The sequence below is a fragment of the Perna viridis genome, chromosome 3 (assembly GCF_037379345.1).
Source record: "Perna viridis isolate PV_CMFRI_1.1 ecotype Kerala chromosome 3, ASM3737934v1, whole genome shotgun sequence".
Classification (NCBI taxonomy): domain Eukaryota; kingdom Metazoa; phylum Mollusca; class Bivalvia; order Mytilida; family Mytilidae; genus Perna; species Perna viridis.
This window is the reverse complement of record NC_142447.1, coordinates 23,766,813-23,778,927: the sequence shown is the minus strand read 5'-3', so window position 1 is coordinate 23,778,927 and position 12,115 is coordinate 23,766,813. Positions and strand designations below refer to the sequence as shown.

The 12,115-nt window shown below is 33.7% G+C and overlaps 1 protein-coding gene across 3 annotated transcripts in view; it reads right to left on the bottom strand.

The window, feature by feature from the left end:
- Positions 1 to 8,782, bottom strand: part of LOC148621525 (transient receptor potential cation channel subfamily M member-like 2) — a 33,890-nt gene extending 25,108 nt beyond the window's left edge. Inside the window, exons 1-3 of one of the 3 annotated variants that reach the window (XM_088576015.1) lie at positions 8,563 to 8,782; positions 2,082 to 2,166; positions 1,057 to 1,286 (exon numbers count right to left, since the gene is read on the bottom strand). In XM_088576015.1, coding sequence (XP_088432141.1) covers positions 1,057 to 1,249 — 193 coding nt within the window. In that variant the 5' untranslated portion in view covers positions 1,250 to 1,286; positions 2,082 to 2,166; positions 8,563 to 8,782. Of the gene's footprint in view, positions 1 to 1,056; positions 1,296 to 2,081; positions 2,167 to 8,562 lie in introns of all 3 variants that reach the window. The other 2 variants (XM_088576014.1, XM_088576013.1) reach the window with 2 other exon arrangements.
- Between the last annotated feature and the right edge of the window lie 3,333 nt (positions 8,783 to 12,115).

Below are 12,115 nucleotides of genomic sequence, written 5' to 3'. Positions count from 1 at the left end.
TTACATTAAGCCTTCTGGAACAGGGTTAATTTGGTAAACAATTGAAGTCACTACTACAGAAATTTTACGGTCGTCATTATGAATTTGTGGATCGTTACGGTGTATCCGTCTACATCATGAGAACCGATTTGTTCAATATGCCATAGGTTTCCTTCCCTTTCAAATAGATACAAATATATTGTTCTTGGTAGAGATTCCGCATACTTTGTAAGAAATAAATCCAAATCATTTTCCAAATATACAGACGAAGATGTTTATAAAATGCTGGAATTTTTAATCGACAACATATTTGTCCAGTGTGGTGGACGTGTTTTTCAACAAACGGTCGGCATTCCAATGGGAACTAATTGTGCTCCTTTACTTGCTGACTTATTCCTTCACTCTTATTAGGCTGACTTTATAGCTGATCTGATCCGAAAGAAAGAATATCGTTTAACTAAATCATTTAATCTCTGTTTCCGCTATATATATGACGTATTATCTTTAAACAATCCTAACTTCAGGAATTTGATACATCGCATCTACCACAAAGAACTTGAGATAAAGGATACTACAGACACTGTGAAGTCAGCATCATATCTTGACCTACACTTAGAAATCGATGGTAAAGAAAAACTATTGACCACATTTTACGACAAACATGATGACTTTTCATTCAAAATTGTCAACTTTCCTTTCATCTGTGGCAACATCCCTTCAGCACCTGCGTATGGAATGTTCATATCACAACTCATATGTTATGCCAGAGCTTGCCGAAACTATATATAACTTATTCTGTAAATCAGACATGTTTCCGATATTTTTACTATTGCAGAAAATGCAACTCATCTAAAACCGCATTACTGATTTTTTTTATTAAATGAAATCGCATAAATTGACAATGGTAATTTACAATTACATAAATGCAATAATCAATGTACGAAATTTTTTCTGCGTTTGCGGCATATTCGTCTATTTTCACAGACTAGTACAAGCGTGCTTATTCGACATAAAAAGAATATTTAAAAATGTATTTGTGTCGACTGATAGTGTTGTGGAACTGGAAGTAAAACTCACCATTAGCTCCTTTTGCAGTTTCAATCAATCCTAGCTGGAACACTGGAGTCAACCAGGGTTTTGGTACAAAGGTCCTGGAGTCTCCAATAATTGAAAGAACTAATCGGGGATATTTTGTTCCCGTAATATTATTCTCCTTTATAGTCATAGGAATCAACTTTTTCTTTATGATCTCTGTTGAACAAGTCTCCATCTTATTGCAAGCGACGGATTTTCAAGTTGAACAACACCTGTAAATGCTGTAGTATCATGATATATTCTTATAATGTTATCATGTGTTATGTTTGATTTTAAACTATATCAAAGGTTCTCAACAATGAGAACAAATATTTTAGTGTATTTATTTTGATCCTGATTATTTTCTTATATTTTGATTAAAAATAGATTTTCTTCGAATATTTAAAATTTATTTGGATAACATTGTGTAGAAATACGACCTACCCGAGAAACATTACAAAAAAGAACTAAATTTTGTATAACTAAACAAAAACGTGTTCCCTCACGACGCTGTGCAAATATGACGGGACTTAACTTGAATTTTCAATTTAAACTTGAAGCGATTGATCAAATTCGAATTGTAAGTCTTTTAATCCATGCCCAAGGTGTTTGGAATAAAGCTCATAGACATTGGTTTTCCACTTAGAAAATGCGAATTGCGATTAATAATGCAACAAAACTTCCAGAAGAGAAGCATTGAAAAAATTAAATTAAAAGTCTAAAGGAATTGGAATTCCCTGGAATCATATTGCCCATCTCTTAAAGAAATATCCTCGGTACTGAAGAAACACTTCAGTCATAATGAATGATCCAGATGCTAATCAATCATTTACAAGACCACCTATCGTGGCCGTCAGACGATGTAGATATCATGTTAAACATACCTAATGTTGAACTCGAACCACGAAGTTCTTGTTGCTTTCTATTAAGCAGTATAAATATCTCAAGATATACATTTTTGTATATTAATTAGCTTGTTTTAATTAATGAATTTCGTGAAGATTCTCATACATTATATTGTTTTATACCATATAATTTTGTCCGTCTTCTATAGACAGATAGCGCAGAAATCACATGCATATACTGTCCTTGATGCTCATATAATCTATAATTCTACAATTGATAATAAAACCTTATATTCAAAATATAAATGGCGGGGACAGCTGATGATTGGAGGCCAATGATACAATATCCATGAAATATGCATGTTAAATATCAATTCAACGCCCTGACCTTTTAATAAATGTCAGATAATAAATATTAATAAACCAAGAATAAACCAAGAAGCTTCTATACCATTCAGTGTCACTACCATCAAAGACAGTTATACTAGTATTTCCTATAATATAATTTGACAATTTGTGCATACTTCAGTTGTTGCGCGGGGCCTGTTTGCTTATAAAATTATATAAAAATATATAGTATATAAAAATGCTGTAAATGTTAGTTGCAATCAAAGGGTCTTTTAATTTTGTTTGTATACTCAGAACAGCGTTCAATAAAAAAATATTCTACTGGTCTAAATCTAAATTAGAAAACACAGTATGCCTAAACATTAAATGACACTAAACATAAATACCGTAATAAATCATTGAATATAAATATTTAGTCGCCAGGTTGATCTTGATACAAATCATATCAAATAAATTAAAATACATTTGTGACTTGTTCGCATGAATGGGAAAAAAAACAAAAGAGAAAACATGAACTTGTAAGAATGCTCTAAAAAAAAATATGCCATTTATCGGCATACAAGCTGGATATAATATGCTTAAATTGCTTTTTATACAATTCACGTTCTTCTTTGAAAATGTTAAAAAGTTTACGTGCAATCTAGTCTAGTGCAATTTGTCTATAAATCTAGATAACTTACCTCATTTTTTTGCAAACAATATTAGTTTTTATCTTGTGTGCTGTTTGTATTCATACTCAAGTTTTTGAACAATATTAAGAAAGATGCCTTAAACGTAATAACATGCTAGGCCAGACAATGTCAACAGGTACTATCTTTGGAAAAGTAGTCGACGCAAGTTTTCATTTTATACTTTGAACATAACATTTTCTTAAAATCTCTCCGATTGCAGAAGAATAAAACTACGGTAAATAATAGTTGCACTCAAACCTGACTGAAGTTTTAGTATAGTTCACTATTCACTTTAAAATAATTCACTATTGAAAAGTGAATAATAAACAAGTTTACTATTCATTACTTGAAAGTTTAATAAAATATTTGATCACTTAGTTATGATGGGAAGAAAATTACATGAAGGATGTTTATACCAGAATATCGTCAAACCCAACCTTTTGTTCAATTAAGACATGTGTTTAGTTTATCCGGGAGATAAAAGAATTCCAGAAGAGGGTTGTTTTTCCGACGCAGTCGATATAGATTCGCCTTTTACCCTCTGACCTTAAAGACGCTCTTCCATGGAAACGCAAGTCACCTGATCCAGAACCGTTTCCCGATTGGCCAAATACTGATAACTTAGTGGCGTTCAAAAAAACTATCAAAAATTAAAATTGCGTGTCGTGTTATTTCCTAAATGAAATATAAAAAATTATTAGTAAAAGGAACAAATTTTAATACGTCGGCTATCTTTGTTTTAAAAAATAGTACTTTTTTTTCTGCTTTCGACAGGTGACGTACTTTTACTTGATTTTTTTTACAATTTTTTTGTTTTGTTTTTTGTTTTGTTTTTGTTTTTGTTTTGTTTTTGTTTGTTTTTTGTTTTTTTTGTTTTTTTGTTTTTTGTTTTTTGTTTTATGTTTTTTTTTGTTTGTTTTTTTAATAAATATTAAATAGTATATGAATTCAATCATTTGATTTATAACAACATAGACAATGACACATAGGCATTTGGAAAATAAATTTACGATGGAAAACGATATTTCTGACCGTTGTTATTGTAGCTATAAGAACGTTATCTATCCACATGGTACGTGTCTGTATAATTCAACTTTTTGACGTTTAAAAGTAGCGTGTGATATACTTGTGTGATCAATCAAGACTGCTAAAAATAGCCTACTGAATATTCTTAGTGGCAGAGAGTTGACATTGTTTACATAGAAAATAAGGAAGAGAGTTTACTCAATATAAAATGGAGTACATGCACATTACTCGTGCTACGTATCATTTACTTCCACTGAGCAGAATTATGTGACTGATAAATACAAAAAGTAATGTCCCTAAGATTAGGAAAGAAATACATGTATTTATTTAAAAGGACAAACAAACAAGCAGAAAGATTTTACCTTCTGACGAACTGTCCCACAATCCATGTCTACTAGAATATGTGATAATTTTTATCCGTACTAGTGCTTAAAAATACTTTTGTTTTGAAGTCGGTTTATATTATTATTTATCATACTAAATATAGTTACAATTTGATGTTAAACAATACCATTATTAGTAATCTTCAATATATACACATAAACACTAACGAAGAAACTAAAAACCCCAAAAACAAAGTGATATTGTTTTGCATGCGCAACCCAAGAGTCGCCAAAACCTGCAAATAATAGGAATCAACCAAATTATGAAACCGTCATTGAATTTAGAAGGCTACATTTACCCTAGATATTAAATTTAATCTAAATCGAACAATGTTGAAATTTTGCTGTTTTTGGCGGCTATTTTGAAAAACATATTGGTACCTGTGATGGCAACAAGTCAAGAACTGCTATTTGAGTTACTTTCATACAACTGAATAGTTCCAGTAATTTCATATTTTTTTCCATTTTTTCGGGTTTTGTTTTGGGGCCATTTTGGAATCGGCAGCCATTTTGAAATTTCCAAAATTGCATGCACAATCCCGAAGCATCTTGAATTTTGAGTCGAGTCTGGTATGAATCAAATAAACGATATCTGATTAATCGCTCAGACATCTTAACGTTCAGAAGTACATAAAGTAACTAAAATCATACATACAAAGTAACAAAAGCAAATGAACAACTCAGACTCCACTGAAAACTGGGAGCATGGACCAGGTGTACCGGTAAGGTAAGCGTCCTATGCTCATAAAAAGTCAAATCCGGGGTAGACGGAAGAGGAAAGAAAAATTATGAACCGTTGAACAAGTCAGCTTTTACTTTTACTTTTCAAAATTTACTGAAAAAAAAAACCTCGTTCGTTTCTATCTGATCTAAAACTTTGTAATATTCGAAGATGATTAGTCGAAATCCAATCTATTTAATCCAAGAAATTAAAACGTAAACAAATTCACAAATTCACATGAGACGGTGTACACACGTCGGACAATACGATATACAAAATATTATGCACAGGACAAAACTGCGCCTACAAAGTCTCGTAACCGCAAAAAAAAACAACTCCTAAATAATTTCCACCACTACAGTTGTAAACCTCTCATCTTTTGCTCTATATGAAACTGAAACCAGAGTTTTATCTAAAGGTTTGAAGTTTTGTCCTACTCCTACCAATATAGATGAAGATCAAGTTGAGGATGACTTAGAAAAATTTGCTAGATTCCTCAGGCTCGGAGAACAGTTTGCTAGTAAACAGGAAGGCCAGGATGTGAACCTTGATAGTTCTCACTCCGACCAGGAAGACAGTGATCAATACTCTCGAAATTCAAAAAGAAAAAAAAATCCATGGGCTCCTAACCGAAAAAATGTGCAACGCTGGAAAATGTTATTGACAAAATAAAATCAGATGCCAAGCACTTATCCAAAAACTACATAACATCATTCTTTAACATCACGCCCGATGAAAAAAGAAGCAGTACAATCTCAGAGGCAATGCATCAACTTTCGGATGAAAGATTTTATAAAAAGCTACCCGGCGACCCTACTAAATCTTTCAGTTAAAAATGACTTCTGAATTGAACAAAATGTGCAAGGACGAAAACATTACTGAAGAACAGTTAGAATACCTAAAACCAGAGGATCCAAGACCCGGACATTTTTTACCTTCTCCATAAAACTCACAAAAAAGATATTCCTGGACGGCCCATAGTTTCTGCTAATAGTCACCCGACCGAAAAAATTTCTGAATTTGTTGATTACCATGTCCGACCCCTTCTTCAAAAGCTCCTGTCATATTCAAAAGACGCCACGCATTATTTAAGAAAAAAATTGAATCAATGAATCCTTTACGTTCTGAAACTCTTCTGGTCTCCCTTGATGTCACTTCACTCTATACCAACATCCCACACAATGATGGTATATAAACTTGTAGAGAAGTTTGGGACTCACGAGATATTTTGGACCCCCCCCCCCCACTGACTGCCTAATAAATTTACTCACTTTAGTTTTGAAGTGTTACAATACCTTCGACGACGAAAACTACCTCCAAATTAATGGTACAGCTGTGGGAACGAACATGGCTCCTTCATATGCAAACATCTTCATGGACAAATTGGAAAATCAAATAATTTCCATATCTTTATCAAACCCCTCTCTTGGTTTCGATTCATCGGTGATGTCGACATGAAATTGAATGAGTCTAAACAAAATTTAGACAATTTTATCACACATGCCAACAACGCTCATCCATCAATCAAATTCACCCGTGAAATTTCTGACAGCAAATCACACTTTTCGATACTACTACGTTTGTAAGAGACGGTGAAATGCCAATGGATCTTCACAGCAAACCAACTGATAGTCATCAATACTTGTCTCCCAATAGTTGTCATCCAAAACATTGCACTAAAAGTATACCATACAGCCAGCCAGGCACATCGAATTCGGCGCATTTGCTCATCTGACGATACCACTAATAAACGTCTAGATGAACTCCGTGGTCATTTGTTATCGCGTAGATACAAATCAACAGACGTAGATCGGGGATTTGAACGTACTTAAAACATCAGCCGTAATGATCTCCTCGAGTAAAAACCAAAGAAAAAGAACAAAAGGGTTCCTTTTGTGCTAATTTACCATCCAGAATTGGGAAACTCTCGCAGCTAATTCATTCTAATTGGAAAGCCATTCAAAAAACATCCTAAGCTCTCCAAACTCTTTCCTGGGGCACCGGTTCTGGCATTCCGTAGACCTAGGTGTCTAAGAAATGCCCTAGTAGGACAGAGATTTCATCTCAGCCCAAACAAAATACAACGGGCTACTGTCAACCATGTGGAGATGTAAGACCTGTACCCAGATACTGCACACTCAAACGTTTAAAAGCTACTGCACTGGTAAGGAATTCGCCAATTTTTGCAACGTGACTTGCAAACCGAAAACACCATATGCCTTCTCCAGTGCCGATGTGATATGCAGTACGTTGGCGAAACAGAACAACCTTTCAACAGGCGCATTACTGGTCATCGCAGTACCACTACTGTACAAAAAAACCACTGTCCGTACCACAGTCAGTCGTATTTTAACTGATATAGTATATATGACTGAATGACTGATAATGACTAACGAAAGGACTAATTTGGACTGATAAAGTTGGCACAGTCTTTTGTATCAACTGGCTAAGTTACAATTTGACCGAGTAAGTCACTTTTCGACTGTATAAACTTATTTTACGTTGAATCAGACACATTTGGACTGATTTAACGTATTTTGGGTTTAGTCAGATGTTTTCTAGTGACTAAACTCAATTTGTGTTTAATCAGACGTTTTTGGTCTGATTAAACTTATTTTGCGTTTTTGGACTTAGTAGACTCATTTTGCGTTTATTCAGACATTTTAAGACTGACCAAACGTATTCCGCATTTAATCAGACATGTTTGGATTGTAAAAACTTATTTTGCGTATAATCATATATTATGTTTTATTCGAATGTATTTTTTGTCTAATCTCAGTGATTTAACCTTTTCGACGTTTTTTTTTTTTTTTCGTGTTAGCTTTTTTCCAAAATAAATGCCCTCCTCCCTCTGTTGAACAATTGTGTTGGTTTTTTGTAAAATCGGAGGCAAAAAAAATGATCTTTTAATAGCATGGAATCCTTTCTTTAGATTTCCTAGCTTTAAACTTTCCCTTTATAAAATTTCCGATCCACCTCTAGTTTTATTTATTTCGCCATCTACGGCAGTGTATCTTGTAGTCCGCAGTTTGAAATTTGATACCTACTTGCCACAAATCATTTTGCAAGAGTCTGGTTAAATGTCACAATCGACCTTTTTGTATGTACTTTACTACTTAGAACCAATAATAGTGACCGTCGTCGATTCGATTTCGATGCAAGTTCCGGCTAATAAGTAAATACATATATGAAAAGCAAACGCAGACAGTGCATATTTAATAAAAGGATATACAGTTTGAAATTTAGAAGCAAAGTTTGAAAAAAACCGTATGGAAGGCTGTTTAGTAAGTAAAATAACGTTTAAAAATGCGAACACGGACCATTCCGTATATCAAAATAAACAGTTACCCGACGAATTACTTTGTCGTTTCGTTAAAAAATGGATGTACATGCAAATTCTTAGCGGTCAAGTGTAGATACGTTCATTTAGCATAGTTAAAGTATTTGACAGATATAGTATAATTTAGGTGTAGAGCGATGTCATGCTTACATTTCTAAGCAGTAAAGTTACTTACCATATTTTCGATTCTCTTCATGGAAAGTTTTAGCTTCTTTTTTGTCAATATTCTGTTATTTGGTGACAGTTTTAGCTTTCTCCTTGAAAAGACCAATTACCACATTTTTGCAGCTTCATCCTGCGATCACATCCGTGTTCGATCATATCTATGAAAAACACAGGCCCGTCCCGGTGGATTTAAAGTTATAATAACAAGGCATATTATAAGTGTATGTACAAGTTAAGGCATGTTTGTAAGTTTCTTATTGTACAGACTATATATTAGATACTTTTTCCGTTAGAAAATGTTAATTTCTTCTCATAGACGCTATCATATATCAGGAAGAACGACTTATGTATCCTGAACCTTTTATATGCACTCGGTCGATAATTAATAGTCTAAGCTGTTTGGTATACAATTAAACAACGTGTGTGTCAACTAAATCCTGTTTATTGTATTGTAATATTGTTGTTTCCATTACATACGGAACGCCGAATGGGACTATCGTGGTTTTGTACTCAAAATTCAATTGGGTATACACAAAAGTGAATTTTGTTCAACAAAAATGAATTCTAATTAACAAAATTTATAACATACTACACATTTTCAATTTTGTGTCACAAAAATCAATCTGGTGAGACAAAAGTCTATTTTGTGTGACAAAATTGAATTTTGTCACAAAAGTCTATTTTGTATGCAAATTAGTCTACAGAATCATTTAGATATGCAAATGAATTATCTCATAACGATTTTGTAAGATGGTTTCTCAGACAGTGGGTATAGTATTAGAAACAGGTTTCCCATTACTTCGAGCAACGCAGGACGGTTAAAGTCGTTTTAACTGGAATTAAAAAAAATAAGTTGTATTCTACAGTAAATCTGTTTTGAAATTACTTAAATTGCTATTAAACGTTTTCTATGAGATTTGTTCGACAAAGCAGGTTTTAAAATTTTTCTACTTTCGATTTATTGGGATTTTCCCTGGTGAATCACGGGATCATTTCCTGACATCTTTCAACTTAACTATAAATGCTTTTGCCTGACTTGTTAATCGCAACAATTTTTTTTTAAATTTGACAAGATAATTTGTATTAATGTATTTGTCTCATTTTTTTTGGAAAATCAAGCGTCAGATTAGCCAAGAAAATCATATTAGAAATATGTTGTGCGGTGAAATTTGTTCATCTGTCAAAGTCGGCTAGAAATTATTTTGTTGCACTATCCCTCACGATTTTTGCCAGATACAGATAGAGTCCTTAATTCACTCCGATTCTATTGATGTATAACACAAGAAATTCGGTTGAGTGGAACAGGTCGGGCGAGATGAAAAACCGACATAGTGCGTGTCTAACTTTCGTTTCCCCCTTTGTTTACAAGTGCTCAAATGATCTATCTTCAGATTCAAGATTAAGTGACAGAGTGGGTAATACGATAACGATATCCGATATTTCTTTCTCTTATGTGCTTTATTATAACCGTGCTCATTCGTACCTTATCCACTGTATTGCAGTGAATGCTTTAAGTATGTAATATACGTGTACATGATGCTGCACATTTTGAATTCATTTGCATATCCAAAGGATTCTGTAAACTAATTTGCATACAAAATTGACTTTTGAGACACAAAATTGAATTTTGTCTCACAGAATTGAATTTTGTGACACAGAATTGACTTTCGTCTCACAAAATTGAATTTTGTTAAAAAGAATTAAATTTTCTGACACAGAATTGACACTTTGTGACACAGACTTGAATTTTGATATTGATTACAAAAAGATCAAGTCCCATTCGGCGCCCCGTATTATACAGAAGGGTGTCATGTCACATCATGGGCCGTGACCACGAGGCTTCGACGTATACTGGTACACGTAATTGATGCATGCAGTGATTAGCAGTGTAGGTTTGGGTTCGGAGATTTTTATTTATTTTTAGGGACATTGATCTGACTTTATGTTCTGCTCAGTTCCCTGTTTTATTTTCTTCAAAAATTATCAAGTATGAGCAATGATAGCCGAGGAAATTTCTGAAACAGACCCCAACCATTTCAGATCTGCCCTTCATTCGCTACAATTTTAAGTCTTTATTCTTCATGAGTTTGAATTGTTCGTGAGAATAATAACAGCATTTACATGTATCAACCGTAGCAGACACCTGTGCATGAATGCGCTCTCTCAGACCTCTGGTGTACAGAGGGAACATGACCACCATTACTAAATTAAAATGTGTATTTGATTTATAATAATATTATGTTACCATTATCATCAATAGAGGAACTTTAGAATTCTTTATGCATAATAATATTAAATTAGAAATAAATACTTCAAATAAAAACTGGACATATGTTTGGTACCTTTAAAATTGTAACAGAATTTTTTTTTTAAGTTTATATGGATATTCAGAAATCACTCAAATGTATCATGCAAAAAGGGGAGAATTTTTTATGGTAGCACCAACACGATCGAGTCGCTCAATCTACTCAGTGGTAGCTTCGCAAGGCTGGGGGAAATTTCCCGGTTTTTTCTCTTGCTCGGCTTGGACTGCCATCCGCTACGATGGCCCGGTACCATACTTCAAAGACTATCTGTTATTACAAAGAAAACATAAATATATTTGAAAAATTGGTTCTAGATTAAAAGAAAAAAGTACTTAACTCGAGAACATAAAAAGAAGATAATTGCATAAACAATAACGATTGGTCATGTAATTCAGTTATTCAACGTCATCAAAATCAGATTTCTATACCAGTGCTGGCACTTTATATAACTTATTTGCAAGTTTTGAATACCAATATGGTCAAATGGTATCATTTTGCTTGTTTTAGTTCGCGCAGAATTCTATCTTTACTTGTCGAAAACGGGGGCGGGGGGAGGGGGTATTTTGATATCCGTACACGTAACGATAAAAAAAAATTAGGAAATTATTCACCCAAATGTATTTACACATTAGCGAAAGTGAATTTTGCACTGTGACCATTTACACAGTTGAATAAAATGGACGATTTTGCATCCGTGTTTAAATTTACATTCATGCTCATGTGAAAATTTGGTCATGAGAACGGGGTGTGTTTTAATCTTTGTTTGAAGACATGGGAAAGCTAATTAATAACGTTATCCTCAAACGCTCAAGCTAACATGCATGGAAACTTGGTATATTAATATTGCACAAGTCGATAAAATGAAACATATTGATTAAAATTACTAAGACAAGAGTACCAAGAAAGATGTATTTTTAAACCTCAAAAGGAGAACTCGTTGACTAGCCTACAAGGGGACAGCGCAAAAAATTTCCTGCAATAGTTTAAATAATCAAGCAGATTTCTGTTAGCGTAAGGGGCAGGGTTGGCAGAATCTTTCAAGAAGGTAAGATAGTAATTACGAGCCTCTTCGACATGCAGTATTAAGCATATGCACCCATACTATTAATCGTGGTTCTAGTACAACTGGTAGTCGTCATTTCAAGAACGGTAGGTCGTTGTTGGGACACACAAAGGTTTGTAAGTTCAAGTTCAGTTCTATAAGAGCGCCATAGGAGCACGGGGATGTAACTAAACAGGTAAAAGGGTACGTGTGTG